This window comes from Cibotium barometz, chromosome 38 (genome assembly GCF_041138505.1).
Source record: "Cibotium barometz isolate CiBa-2024 chromosome 38, ASM4113850v1, whole genome shotgun sequence".
In the NCBI taxonomy this organism is placed as follows: Eukaryota; Viridiplantae; Streptophyta; class Polypodiopsida; order Cyatheales; family Cibotiaceae; genus Cibotium; species Cibotium barometz.
Genome location: NC_141083.1, coordinates 44,549,344 through 44,565,004, shown reverse-complemented (window position 1 = coordinate 44,565,004; position 15,661 = coordinate 44,549,344). Strand labels below are relative to the sequence as shown.

The following is a 15,661-nucleotide window of genomic DNA, read 5'->3' as shown; positions in this document are numbered from 1 at the left end:
CGTGCGTCAACACTTAAAATGTTATACCCACAATGCACAAAAACTGTAAGTGCACAAGATAATCTGCAAGAGACAAGCACTGCACAGTACACCACCACTGGGGCCGCAAACGGGTCCACCCCTCCTCAATACTGAAGTATATTATCGGAGTATTTTAATTTGTGTACAAGATTCCAAGGGCTTTCTAGCCAAATAATCCAATGCATATGCAAATATGAAGACAAGTTACCCAAACAAGAATATTGTTGGAGTAGATTGTCGATGCTAGACTCGTCGAATCCATCATAATAACCTGGCTAGCAGTCTCATACACCTAGAGGGAAGTGAACGCGAAGTTGTCGTTCCGAGACCACGCATGACCAGGAACTCTCGTACTAGAGCCTGGCTCACACCCTCGCAGTCCCTGGTGCAAGTACACAAACATGTACATGCACACAAACAGGTATAAGTGCACAAACAGGTACTAGTATGTGGTTTCCAATAGCAGGTACTGGTACATCTGGTGCAGCAGGTACTACTGTAAGCACAGCAGGTACAGTAGGGTTTTCAGCAAGAGCAGCCGGTACAGTAGGGTTTCAAGCAAGTGTAGCAGGTACAGAAGGCTGTGCAGTAGGGTTTCCAGCAAGTGTAGCAGGTACAGAAGGCTGTACAGTAGGGTTTCCAACAAGTACAGAAGGTACTTACGGCTGTACAGTAGAGTTTCCAGCAAGTACAACAGGTACAGAAGGCTGTACAGTAGGGTTTCCAGCAAGTATTGCAAGTACAATAGGGTTTCCAGCAGATACTGTAGGTACAGTAGGGTTTCCAGCAGCTGGCACTTGTACGACAGCAGGTACAGAGGGCTGCACAGCAGGTACAGATAGTATTGTACCACAGCTAGGAGTTGTATGGCAGCTTGAATAGCTCTGGGTTGATAGTTGACTTGCAGCTGGGGAGAGAAGGGATGCGCCAGCCTCAAATGTGTGTGTGTGTGAGAGAGAGAGAGAGAGAGAGAGAGAGAGAGAGAGAAACAGTCGTGTGCTTAGGTGGTGGGCAAGAGGTGGAGGGGTCCAACCTCCGAGTGCCACCTTAAACTATGGTGGGCACCTCTTTTTAGTGTCCACACACACTTATGTGTATTTACTTGATCAAAAGAGTGCCCACAAGCTGGGTGGCCCATACTTGAGTCCTTTGGGCCCTGGAGGCCGGACGGCTCGGTAGCTACTGAGCCAGAGGAGATCAGAGCCATAGCCACTGGGTTCTATAGAGACTAGCTCATTGTCTATGGACAATCTAGGGCCGTCAAATAGTCATCCCTTAGCCCCAAATAGGACACCCCTCTCAGCGGAGCCAGCCACTGAGGCTCGGGATGCTTGCAGGCAGACTGTGTGGGCCCATGTGCAGAGGAGGGTCACAGATCGTATGCGTACAATTCTGGTTGAGCCTCTCTCAGAGGTTGAGCTTGCTGAGGCCTTGAGGGTCCTTCCGCGCCATAGTTGCCCAGGGGAGGACGGATTGACGCCTGCCTTTTTTATGCGCTATTGGGACCTTTTGGGGCTAGGCCTCCGCAGGGGCTTTCAGTATGTTTTGGACATTGGGGTGATGCCACAGAGCTTTACAGAGGGCTTGATCTTTCTTATCCCCAAGGGGGAGGGAGTATCAGATGATATCCGGCATTGGAGGCCTATTACGATCCTCAATACTGTCTACAAGGTCTTGGCAAAGGCCTGGAGTTTGAGGATCCAGCCCTTCTTGGAGTTGATTCATGCTACCCAGACAGGATTCGTCAAGGAGCGTAGTATCCTTGACAACATTTTCACCTTCTGGGAGGTGACGGCCCGAGCTAGATTTCTTGGTGAGGACTTTGTCGTGATGCTTCTCGATTTTGAGAAGGCATACGATAGAGTCGATTGGGGTTTCTTAGAGGGCACTATGCTTCGCTTGGGCTTTGAGCCAGGTTGGATTCGAGGGGTGGCGGCTCTATATTCCACAGCTCGTAGCCAGGTGCTGATTGCAGGAGGAAGGGGGCCGAGTTTTGAGTTGACCAGATCAGTCCGCCAGGGGTGTCCTCTCGCCCCGTTTCTTTTTCTCTTCTTTGCGGAGGCTACGAGCATGTATCTGACGGCAGAGGTTGGTTTGAGAGGACTTCAGCTCCCAGTCGGGGGGGAGGACCTGCTCGATGCTAAGTTTGCTGATGACACGGGTTTATTTTTGCATGGTCAGGAGGCCAATCTTCAGCGGGCAGAGCAGTCGCTCCAGGTTTTTAGTGCAGCTTCGGGAGCATTGATCAATTGGCGCAAGACAGTGGTCTTTTGGATCAGTAGCGCTCCCACTTCGGCATGGAGCCCAGACCCGGGTTTTAGATAGATTCCTCCTGGCACAGCAGTGCGATATTTGGGATGCCAGATTGGACTAGATTTGTCACCTTAGCAGCAGATTGCCCCGCTTCTTCTGAGCATTCGGAATGTATTGGAGTACAGCTCGGCTATCCTTGGCTGGGAGGGTGGTGGTGGCAAATCAGGTGCTTCTAGCGACCATGTGGTACATTACGTCTTGCTGGATCTTCTCGAGCTCTTGTATCAGCCAGGTACAGAGGCTGATCAGGAACTTTCTTTGGTCTGGGCGGGATGGTTAGCCAGCCAGGGCAAAGGTTGCTTGGGCAGTTATTACACTTCCGTTGGCCCAGGGAGGCTTGGGCATTATAGATCCAGTTGATCAGAGTAGAGCCTTATTGGGGAAGCTTATTGTTCGGGGGCGCTGAGCCTTGGAAAGAGCTTCTTTTGCAGCGGCTGCAGGCCCGAGCTCCCCCAGCAGGGGGCACTTGGGCACGAGAGATACGATGGACGGAGATGAGGAGGACAGGCCTTAGTAGAGGATGGGAGGACATGCCTTAGTAGATGATGGGAGGACAGATTTGCCTTGAGCATCCTGAGAGCTTGGGAGCTGCTGAGACCGGGGCTCTCTCAGAGACCTCCTTCTTGTGATGAGGAGCGGGCCAGACAGCCGCTCATCTGGAGCCCAGCGGTTCGCACAAAGCAGGGTCATATGCTGGGTTCTCGGCCTTGTCTAGCCTGGGGACCACTGGCGGCAGGCCCAGCACGCAGTTTTGGAGACTGGCAGGCCTTCTGCAGTCTTCCAGAGGAGATCCAGGTGGAGAGGCTAGGTCACTTCAAAGGGGGGTTGATTATGAGGGATGACATTCAGGAAGCACTCACAGAGGAGTGGTTCACGCCTCTCGAGCCCGTGGCCCCACGGTGGATGGGAGCCTTTACTCAGTTGGAGATCCTGATTGCTGTCAGAGCTTGCACTGAGGATGGCAGATGCCTCTACTATGAGATCCAGGATGAGGGCAGACTTCAGAGAGTGGAGGTGGAGTCGCCTTTGGTTGCGGAGTGCATCTTTCAGAGGATACGGGTGGTGGCCGCCGCTTCTCGGAAGTGGCATATTGACCCAGACCCTGCAGAGGTGGACTCTGATTGGCGTATATGGGCAATTGCAGCGTGCCCCTTGGCCCGGCTCCAGTGGGACCCTGGCGAGTACGAGTGGCATGATCCTTATACATCCCTTGAGGCCACAGAGATCACCTTTTTCCAGTATACTGTTCGGTTGGGGCGACATATTTTGACGGCGAGGAGGATGGTCTCTCTAGCTGCATCGGGGCACTGGCAGCTTCAGGGGCTCTCACCGGAGTTCCTGGAGGACTTTTGGACTAGGCTCTGGGCTAGTCGACAGGCACGCAGGATCTCGACTTTCCAGTGGTTGGCTGGTCGCCCACAGGGGTTTGGCAGTTGGCACCTGGCTTGTCTACAGCGGTCTTTTCGGCGGCCTGCGTCAGATGCGGCCACCCTATGGAGACACAGAGACATTGCCTATGGGACTGCCCTCAGGCGCAACAGATTTGGCTGCGGATGCTGCGCATTCTGGCCCCCCTCGCTCTAGAGGGGATGTATACGTGGGTGCCGCTGCTTGGTCGACTTCGTCAGGGCCTACTATGGGCTATGAGACGGAGCAGGACAGCCAGGCCATCAGATTCATTAGGGGCCAGCCTCGCCTTGTTCCTTCACCGGACTTCTCGTCCACCGGTTGGACACAGGAGAGGGATCTACGATGGGAGCTCCTCAGCAACCTCACCATATGGTTCACCTGGAGGGCCCGGTGTTTCAGGGCCTTTGAGGGGAGACCAGAGCCACCAGCAGAGACAGTTCGGGCTATCTGGCAGGAGCTCATCCACACCCTGCGAGGACAGTACGACCGCATCCGGGGCGACTCGGATGAGGCGATCTTGTGGCGCCAGGCCTTTCACACCACTTGGCGCAGCGACCCCTTCTATACCCTACACGTGGGGTCCCCCCGTTGGCACTACAGGCCACCTGTTTGGCTTTTCCCCTCTCCTATTGTATGATATAGCTTCTCAGTTCTTTGTACTGATTCTTGTATTTTTTCAGCACCTAGGGAGAGTCTCCCTGGTTGCCTTGCTTTGTTCTCTGCTCTGTTTTCTTATGAGTATAGAGGATCTTTTGTAGCCCTACGGGCGTTTTTATATAACTAATGAAAGGATCTTTTCTCGGAACAAAAAAAAGATAGCTATGTTTATGTTTTCTTTCTGGGTAGCCAAACTTGGCCGTGGCGTGGATAAGGACCGCGTCTGCCCAAGCTTCCCCGATAGTGAGACCCGCCTATGAGAATTCATTCTATCATGTAACATGGGTGCTTTTGTATCACCCTAGTGAGATAGCTATGTTTATGTTTTCTTTCTGGGTAGCCGAACTTGGCCGTGGCGTGGATAAGGACCGCGTCTGCCCAAGCTTCCCCGATAGTGAGACCCGCCTATGAGAATTCATTCTATCATGTAACATGGGTGCTTGTGCAAGCGTGTTTATGAATGGTTTGTTTGTGATTAACACCTAATTAGAGACTTAAACCCATAGACTTAAACCCATGCACAAACTGCTGCTTCTTCATACTGAATACACAGTAGAAAGAGATGACCTAATCTACTGTGTGTTAGTAACATGCAATATGTACAATGCTGAATAGAGATACTCAGTGGTAGCACTGCCCTTGAGCTCTCAATGACACAACGATGATCAATGAATAAATATGACTAAACCTAGACAGACTCCAATTTATAGTGTCTAATGTTGGTGAGTTGGCTACCAACTCTACCAACCATAATATAAAGTCCAAGTAAGTGTGTTCACACAACCACCCAATAACTCTATCCACACTGGGCTGCTCATTAGGCACCTAGACAATATTACAATGATCTGGCACAATAGCCCTTACAAACACACGAGTCTGGCCACGCATTTGACATCTGAGTTGGCCAATGGATAGAAGCATGTCCACGTTACACATGGGAGAATGTGCATGCAACATATCACTTGATCCTCAAGTGGGATTCTCCTTAGGCTATGAAGGTCTTGCCACTTTTGTAGGAAGGTATTAATGTAATCATTTTAACTCGACCACAAATAATCCCATGGTATGTATTGAAAAGTGAAAAATGTTGGTCTAAGTTTGAATGTATGATTATTGATTACTTGATTATTGATGTATGATTATTGATCACACCGAATTTTGATACCAATCAAAACCACATATGCTCTACAAATATTTTCATAGAAAAATAAAAAAAACAGTCAAAACCATAACTCTGTAACCATGCATAATTACGCGTGAAGGGCGGACAACGTGAAAAGGCATGAAGAAGTAGGGTCCATAACACACTGAGGCAAAGCTCCCAATGTTCCTGCACAAAATGGAGTAGAAATAGTTTTTCAGTTCTGCATATGAACAGCTTGTCTCCAGTGCCATAAATAAATGTCAAAAAAAGGTCCTTCAAACCTCTCAACTGTTAAGAGAAGGCTTAAAGTTCACAATGCCTGCATTACATGATGAGATCATCAACACACGGGATAGCCATGACCGAATGGTACTTTAAAAGGTAAAGAAAGATTCACCACCTAATGTGAGCTTAGAAACGCATCTATCTTGCTGTATTATGGCCTGAGTACTTGAGAAAGTCCTTAAGGTGTCAATCAGACAAACAAGGTGTCTTTAGTTTTGTTCTCTGATTTTATTCAAACTGTAAGGTTGGTTTTATATTTCAATTTTAACATTTTCAGTTCAGTGAAATGGGATGATGCACTGGCTTGTTTAAATTCTTGTAGTGCTCATTATCAATCAAATGAAAGAGGCTCTTTGTTTATTTCTTATTGCTTGTTTTTCTAGTTTACCTAAAATTGAAGCGGATGTTCTTGTAATCTTATGAAGGTATTCCTTTTCAGGTCAGTGGGCAAAATGATGCACAGCTAGATTTCAATGCAGTTCAGAGGGGAGATGCAGAGATGGCCCAGAAGTTATACCGAGTCATAAGAGCCTGTGTTGAAATGGGTGAAAATAATCCAATCATAAGCATACATGATCAAGGTGCTGGAGGCAACTGTAATGTGGTCAAAGAGATTATATATCCCAAGGTGAAAGGATGCTCAGATAGATGTTGGTGTTTAAACACTTACTATGTGCACATTCGATATATAGAGTGGTTATTGTTGTTTCTGCTCAGAAGCTCAAAGAATTTCCCATTATCTTAATTATGGCTGTGTAGGGAGCAGAAATTGATATAAGGTCAATTGTGGTTGGTGACAATACACTGTCAGTTTTAGAGATATGGGGTGCTGAATATCAGGAGCAGGTAATTTCGGTTGATGTCTTCTGTTAAATTGCAGGAGCAAGCATTTGAAGGTGGTATATACGCCCAGCGTTATTAGTTGACCTTGGATCTGGATTTTTATTTTCTTCTTCATGTCAGGATGCTTTGCTGGTCAAGCCTGAAAATGAGCACCTTCTTCGTGCAATATGTGAGCGGGAGAGGGTTTCTATGGCTGTGATAGGAAACATAAGGTTCCCTTTTCCCCCTTTCTTGTATTGCTATTCAAAGCATAGTCTTCCCACTTGAACTGGCTGTCCCAGCAATGGTCTTTTCTTGCTTGCACAGTGGCAACGGAAAAATTGTTTTGGCGGATTCCCTGGCAATAGCGGAAGCTGCAACAAAGGGTCTTCCTGCACCTAGTCCTGCTGTCGATCTTGATCTTGATAAAGTAAGTGGTGTGATTTTTTAGACGTTTGAGTGGTTATATTTTTATCATGCAAGGCATGCTCACATGAAACCACTTCTCAGTAGAATGGTCAACAATGTTGGTGTTTTTGCAAAGCTTTTTCTGTCTTTGATGCGCCAGTATCTATTTATGTCAATCAACATTTTATTTACATTATTTTTTCCCTAAAGTTCCTTATAAATCAGATGCAGTAGTTGTATGAATAGTTTCAGGGGTCAAGTTTGAAGGGTGGCCTAGACTTTCATTTTGAAGGTCTAGGATACGTCCCATATACTTAAGAGGTTACTCATTCCTTGAATTTGAAGGGTTGAATTAAAGGATCACCAACAATGGAGCCCTTTTTTGGATGGTAGTTTATATTTGTTCATATGAAGGTAAGTCGCTCTTTGAAAAGGACTTCTGCCTTCCAGCCTAGCTCAATCTTACAACATCGACTTTGACCTAATTTGATAGCAACCTAAATCCCTGGACATCTTATTATTGATTTCTACACAACTTTTCTATAGCATAAACATAACATCATGTATTAGTCTCTATTTCATCTTTTATCGCTAAAATTTGGGTTTTCTTGACAGAACTACTTGAGTTAATACCAAGCCATATAGCTTGCATTACTTTGTTGAGTAAAGGTTTCGTTTCTCTCTCTCTCATGTATGTAACATCAAGGTTCCGAGTAGCAAATAGCTTAAACCACAACTGAGAAGGTTTAAACTACAACTTAAGGAGGGGAAACAAGAAGGTGATGTGATTAAATGTGGAGGTGAGGGATTAATATGCACTTTACAGAGTGATTAATTGTGCACTACACAATTCTAACTAATTTTTGAGTCATGTTCTTATTGTGGATGCTGTACATTAGGGAAGATTGAGGGTGGTTTAGAGAGTGTACTGTCAACCTATTTAAAGATTGAGGGCTTCAAGTGAGAAATGCCTTATGGACCATGCAAGCGCTCCCCTCGTTAACCCACTCAAGTAGATGGGTAATCCTCGGCACGTTGACTGGCCTTAGAAGGGCATGTTGTGTCGTCATCTCTAGAAAAATGACTTTGTACAATGAGCTGGAACGGCTGGTTCCTCCCTCAAATAGTGTATATTAATCTTGGAAGAATCAAGTACATAGTGTCATGGGAATTTCTGACAAGATTTCCATACCAATGCATATGAATACTGTATTGCAAACAATATGGTTGTTGGTGAAGATCTACAACTCACACTACCCTCTCAAGTGCCCATGTTCCCTACCATCTGCTCTCTATTGTTCCACCCACACATGGGAGAAACAATCTGCAAGAGAGCACGTAGGACAAGAGAACACCTCATAGGGTATGTGAACATGGAGTCCTACTCCTCCTTCCTGCTACTTGCTACTTGCTTCCATAATTGAACATTAAAGCTTACCAATTGCAAGTAGAGTTGATGATAACAGAAGTCTTCGCAGTGGAAGCATATGGAGTGTTGAAATCTTCAATTTGTCGCGATCCTTCGCGACAACTTCAAGTGGATGCAGGGAACCTTGGGAAAGCTTCCTTTTATGGTTCAACTTGAGAAAGGAAGGCTGAAATTAGGGTTTTTAGCCAAAAGACTAGAAAATACAACAAATTAAAAGGATCGTTTTGTTGAATTTCAGTCATTGGGAGTGTGTAGGAGAGTGAATACAACCTGGAAACACTCTTGGAAGCTTGAAAAACACACTAGCAAGCTTGGATATAGTGTTGGGGAGGAGAAAGTGCAGAAAATATAGCCAAAAGGTCTCATGAAAGAAGGCGCCAACTTCTAGAGAGAGGAAGAAGAGAGATAATGAGATGTCCACCTTGGGTGTCATTTAGGGAGGATGGACACATGGCTGGTTGAGAGACAAAGAGGGTAAGGTTTGGGCGGTGGGCATTGAGCTTCGTCCACCTCGGGACATCAATGTGTGCGAACACATGACTGGTTATAATTTATAAGTGAGTTTTGGTCGCCCAAAACTTAATGAAGTGTATATATACTCTCTTATAAATCAATACTAGATTCTAAGGTCAGGTTTTGACCAATACTTAATCACATGTCACATGCGACATAACCATGTCAACAAACAGTTTCACACGCACGGTTCTTCACGGGCGGGCATCCCCTTACTTGAAACTACACATTGGTCAAGTAAGCATGAAAACAACATGCAAATTCAATTTGCAAGAAAGCACATAAAGACGTTATGTAATGCAACATTGGTATGAACATTTTCCGTTCATGAGACTATAATAAAATATACGTGTTCCAGGCGAGTACACGAGGTACCAAACCCAATGGAACACTAATCCTCCAGGCATTTCTAGGCATGTACACACATGAGCAAGTCTCAATGGAAAGCCAAATCCACAGTATAACATGAGTGGCATCAATCTCTGGCATATGTAATTGCCATGGAGGCTAGTTCAATGTATACACATAATGAGAAAGCATGGGTGGACCAATTGGGTGGCCAAATGGTGACATCTCCCCCGGCTTCTAAACAGTTGTCCGCAATTGAAAAGCATCCAAATACACTTGAAGCAAGTGTGGGCAATCTCTAAAGAACTCTTTATCTACCCATTTAGCATCAATGGAAAGATAGTTCTTGAACTTCACAAGGTAACGCCTGACAAGTTTGCCTCCAACAAGCTTGTGTTCCTTGGTGGATCGTCAATGACCGGTTCACTGGGCTCCGGTCCCACGTACTTGCGAAGGAGACTCACATGAAAAGCATTGTGTATGTGACAATGACAAAGCCAACTTGAAAGCCACTTCATTGATCTCTTGATCACTTGAAAAGGCCCATAATGCTTGGTTGGAAGTAGGCAATGGCTGAAGCAATCCTGGTGCCTTTTGTCTATAAAATTTCACCTTTTGACTGTTGCCATATATATATAGGCAGTGATGTGTGTGAACACACTTAGGACCGTCGGGGCACTTTTTCCCTCTTTAGGAGGTTTTTTTCCCCGGCTTGTATATACGCCCATCCTTCTAGGGCTAACTTATCTTTTGTACATTGACACAATCTAATACTTTGTGTTGTGTGCATTCTTGCTTCTTCTTCTCCAAGCTTTGTGTGCTTTCCTGCAACCCTAATTCCAACAATTGGTATCAGAGCAGGCATCGGCTCCCAGGGCTACGTCGCCAGCACCCTCCGACTCAACGTTCTCTGATTGAGGTGAGCTTTCACGAGCGCTTGCAGGTCCCTATACTCTGCAAATAAGCCATGAGGGCTTTGCGTTCTCAGAAATTGCATCTGAGGTCGTTTCGGGCTCCGTTTTTGCATTTCAAGTTCTGCACAGGTGTTTTCGTCATTTTCTGCAGAAATTTCGACAGTACAGTTTTTTGCAAAACAGGCATACGTATTCTATTGTGGACCGTGCTACATAGCACGAGTTGTTCTCTGTTCAGTATTTGCTTCATTACAGGTAGCTTTTGCATCAGTTTCAGTCAGTGGCCATGGCTGATAACAGCAATGATGTATTTCGCATGTTGTCTGCTGAAGACAAACTGGATGGAGACAGCAACTACCCACTTTGGGCATACATGATGCAGCATGTTTTGGTTGCAAAAGGAGTGTGGAACATTGTGCAGGGTATGGATGTACGTCCAGGTTCTGTGGATGTAGGATCTGTTGAGGATGTTACAGGCTCTAGCAGCTCTACTGTTTGCTGCTGTTTTACCCACTGTTGAACAAGCTCGTTGGGATGGTAAAGATGCGCAGGCTCATGCCTTGATTGCACTTTTTGTCAAACGTATTCGTTCAGCTAAAACAGCAAAACAGGCTTGGGATATTCTAGCTGGTTTGTATGCAGGTCGTAAAAACGAGGCAAAAATCTCTTACCTGCGTAAAGAGCTAGAATTGAAGATTATGCAGGAAGATGATGACATGAATGTTTTTCTTGCTGAGATTAAAGATCTTAAAGAGCAGTTGATTTCTGCAGGTGAGATTATTCCTGATCATTCTCTTGTACAGACTGTTCTTGATGCTTTACCTGAGACATATTAGACTTTTGCTTCCACGTGGAGACTTCTTGCTGAGGACAGACCTGATGCTGTCAAGTATAATACTTTAGTCAACAAGCTCTTGCAAGAAGCGCAGTCCAGGCAAAACAGGGCCAGGCAGCGTGCAGTTGATCAAGCATTTATTGCTGCCCAGCAGCAGAGAAGAAGTGGTAAGGCAGCCCCTTCCACTGTATCTTCTCCTATTAGTAGGTCTGCAACTTCTTCTCCTTCCACAGGTAGCAACAATAAGTTTGAGAAGGCTCTTGATAAAGGCAAGAAAAAGACCAGGTGCAACTATTGTAAGGTAAATGATCATGTCATTAAGAATTGCCCTAAGCTAAAGGCTAAAGAGGCAAAGAAGAAAGAGTCAAATGCAGCCATAATAGCGGATGCTTCTACAAATGCAGATTCTGCAAATGTTGTGCAGGATGGGCGTTTAGCGTGTATTGCCAGTATGACCCATCTGTACATGATGCATGTTTGGCAGTTTCTGTTGACTCTAATGTATGGTATTTTGACAGTGGTGCTACAAAGCACATTACCTCGCATCGTGATATGTTCACTTGTCTTGAGGTTGTCTCTGAATACTGTCACATGTGCCAATAATGCTTCTTACCCAGTGAAGGGTGTTGGTAAAATTATGCTTACTGCTGCAAATGGCAGCGCTTTCACACTTTCAGATGCTTTGTATGTGCCAGGGATAAAGAAGAATCTATTGTCCGTCTCTGCGCTTGCTAGACTTGGACTTGTAGTCAAATTTGTGGATGACAGATGTACTGTTCATGATTTGACTTCTGGTGATACGATTATTGCATCTGGCACCTTGTTTCGTGGGCTGTATAGGCTCAATTCTTATGACAAGTGTGTGGAAGATTCAGCAAATGCAGTTTCTGATGAAAAGGCAATTTCAGATGCAAAACTATGGCATGCTTGTTTTGGTCATCTGAACTTTGCTAGTTTGCTGCGTTTGTAGAAATTTGATATGGTTGCTTCATTGCCCCCTCTTGAGGCACCATTGAAACATGTTTGTGAAGGCTGTATTTTGGACAAAATGCAGCGTTCTGCGTTTCCAAAGGATGGTTCTGTGCGGGCCACTCGCAAATTGCAACTTGTACATAGTGATGTATGTGGGTCTATGCAAACTCCGTCATTTGGTAAACACTTGTACTTCGTGACTTTCATTGATGATTACTCAAGGCATGCATGGGTATATCCATTGAAGGCAAAGTCCGAAGTGTTTTTGTGCTTCAAACAGTTTTTTCTTATGGTTGAAAATGTATCCAATTGTACTGTGGGCACCCTCCGTTCTGATCGAGGGGGGGAGTACTTGTCTAAAGAGTTTGATGCATTTCTGGCTAGTCGTGGGATAAAACACCAATGTACAGTGCCGTATACCCTGTTGGGTGTTGGACTCACACACTCACACACACAAACCTGCACATTAGGGTTAGGTGCAGGGTAGAGAAGCTTACACACAGAAATGAGAGAGAGAGAGAGAGAGAGAGAGAGAGAGAGAGAGAGAGAGAGCCAAAAGTGTGGTATCCACAAAATGCAAGTCAACCCTTGCATGTGTGCCACATCCATATAATATAGAAGTACAAAATATTATATGTTAGAGTGTCCTTTCACACTTGATGTCCAAGGGGAAAAACCACATGGGAAAAAGTGCCCTTGGTTAAGCCCTGTTCACACATAGCACTACCATAAGTGAGCATATGCCTACAAATCCCCCCTGTAGTGGAAGTGTGAACCTGTACAAGGTAGCAGATCACTCTCTGTATGAGAGTAAGCCCAAAGCTTTGCGGAAAGCTTCAAACTTTTCTCGAGGTAAAGCCTTTGTGAATAGATCTGCAACATTATCCTGTGTAGGGCAATAAGATAAACTGGTCTCCCTTGCATGTAGCCTCTCTCTGACATAGTGATAATGAATCTCTATGTGCTTGGTGCGTGCATGAAATACTGGATTTCGTGCCACGGCCATAGTAGATGTAGCAACAGTGGGTTGCTTTTTACTCAACCGAGCTGCCAAGAAAAAAACAATTCCCACTAGTGGATTGCCTGGTATCATAATCACCAGCCCAATCTGAATCACTGTATGCATAAAGCTGCAAGCTGCCCCCCCTGGGATAGAACAAACCAAGATCCAGGGTACCCTTAAGATATCGAAAAATGCGTTTGACTGCTTGCCAATGCTTTGTGCCTGGGCTGTGCATGAATTTGCTCAACAAAGACACCCCAAAAGATATGTCTGGCCTCGTGTTACACAAGTAAATGAGGCATCCCACTGCCTGGCTATAAAGGCCGGCCTCAAAAGGCTCTCCAATATCATGCATAGTAAGCCGTACACCTGGTTCTACCGGAGTAGAAATGGGCTTACATTCATCCATGTGAAACCTTTTTAGCAAACTTTTTATGTACTTAGTTTGCTGCATAACAATGCCATCATCTGTATGCATAAACTGTATGCCGAGATAGTAGTGTAAAGGCCCCAAATCTGACATATCAAATTCAGCTTTCAAATCAGCTTTGAAATCTGAAATTTGTGCTTTGCTTGTACCTGTAATGAGCATGTCATCTACATACAAGATGACTATGAGAATATCGGCATTGGTTTTCTTCACATATAATGTGCTTTCAGCTGGACTATTCTCATAACCTTGGCTGGTTAGATGAGCATGTATCTTATCATACCAAGCTCTTGGAGCTTGCTTTAACCCATACAATGCTTTGTGCAACCTGCATACTTTATGTTCCTCACCAGGAACTACAAAACCAATGGGCTGATTTACATATACTTCCTCCTGTAAATCCCCATTTAAGAATGCAGTTTTGATATCCAATTGATGCACTTTCCATCCTTTATGGACAGCCAATGCAATCACAGATCTTATTGTGGTCATTCTCGAAGTAGGAGCAAAAGTCTCTTCATAATCTATTCCCTTTTTCTGGGAGTAGCCTTTAGCCACAAGTCTTGCTTTGTACCTGTCAATAGTACCATCAGACTTTCTTTTGACTTTGTACACCCACTTTGTTCCAATTACATGCTTGCCTTTAGGCAATTCCACAAGATCCCATGTATTATTCTTCATGATAGAAGAAATTTCAGCTTGCATAGCTTGCAACCAATGCTCATTCTCATGTGCTTCTTCATAAGAAGAAGGCTCTTCTGAATCAAAGAGACCACCCATTGCGAATGCAGACTCCCCACGATGTACATTCAAGGCATGGCTGGAACTAGCCCTTGTTCTACCTGTGAGTGGAGCTGCAAGTTTGCTTTCTTGCAAAGTTTTCAGCAACCATCTTGGCACTGACTTGGCTGTGTCTATGGCTGTTTGCTCTTCCCTGACAAGATCTTCCACTGCTTCCACAGAAGGGGGCTGAATGGCTGGCTGTTCCACATGTTCTACATGTGGATTTTCTTGTGTAGGGGCTGGCTGATCTGAATCCCCCCTAATTACAATGGGTTAAAGTCCATCAAACATGTCCTGTATGCCTGTATCATTGTTTTTACACAAGCTGACCATGGGCTGTTCTGAATTTTCAGCAAATACCACATCTCTACTTACAAAAATCCTTCGTGTAGTTGGATTATAAAGACGGTATCCTTTGCTTTCATTGCTGTAGCCCACAAAAATGCATTTAATTGCTTTGTCATCTAGCTTTGTTCGGAGTTGTTCTGGCACGTGCATATGCCAAACACCCAAATGTACGCATATAATCCACTGTTGGCTTTCGGCTATACCAAGCCTCAAATGGTGTTATGGTTTTCAAAGCTTTTGTTGGACACCTGTTCAACACATGAGTTGCACACATTATAGCTTCCATCCAAAATTTGTGAGGCAACTTTTGTGCTTTCACCATGCATCTTGCCATCTCCACGAGAGATCTATTTTTCCTTTCAGCTACACCATTCTGCTGTGGTGTATAAGGCACAGTACATTGGTGTTTGATGCCCTTTTGAAGCATATAATGTAGTGTCCAGGCTTATGGCAGTAGTGACATTTGCCCTTCTTTTTGGGCTTGTTTGCATCCCCTTTGTCAGACTTTTCACCACTAGAAGAGGGCTGTCCATGACCAGCCTTGCTAGACTGTTGTCCCCCATGCTTAAAGCTCTTTGCTTTACCCTTATCCTTGGCTGTAAATGCCTTTTCTCCACCACGGTTGCTCGATATGTTTGCTCTTGTTTGCTCTTCCTGCAAGAGTAAACCCACGAGCTCTTCAAAAGTGACGGGATCACCACCTCCTCTTATCGAGAGGTTGAGAGAGGTGTGAAAGCCCAAGTAGGAAGGCAGTAAAGAATGAAGAGTGTTGGTGACCATCTGTCTGTCTGGGATAACCTCATCAATGTTGAGCAATTGTTCCTGCAAATCTTTCACTTTGGTGAGATGATCTGCCATAGAGTCACCCTCATCCATAGAAAGAAGATCCAATTGCCTCTTCAAGTAGGCAACTCTTGCTTCGTTGCGTACCTGATACATTGCTTCCAATGTGTCCCATGCAAACTTCGATGTCTTGCATGAACGAATGTGCGGAATAATAGTCCTTTTCACTGAAAGGGCTATCAA

At 45.1% G+C, this 15,661-nt stretch overlaps 1 protein-coding gene across 3 annotated transcripts in view; it reads left to right on the top strand.

Annotated features, from left to right (window-relative positions):
- PUR4 (purine biosynthesis 4) overlaps window positions 1–15,661 on the top strand; it is a 79,074-nt gene that overhangs the window by 47,651 nt on the left and 15,762 nt on the right. For all 3 annotated transcript variants that reach the window (XM_086777826.1, XM_086777827.1, XM_086777825.1), the window contains exons 18-21: window positions 6,270–6,458; window positions 6,590–6,676; window positions 6,794–6,885; window positions 6,980–7,082. In XM_086777826.1, coding sequence (XP_086633952.1) covers window positions 6,270–6,458; window positions 6,590–6,676; window positions 6,794–6,885; window positions 6,980–7,082 — 471 coding nt within the window. The remainder of the gene's footprint in view (window positions 1–6,269; window positions 6,459–6,589; window positions 6,677–6,793; window positions 6,886–6,979; window positions 7,083–15,661) is intronic.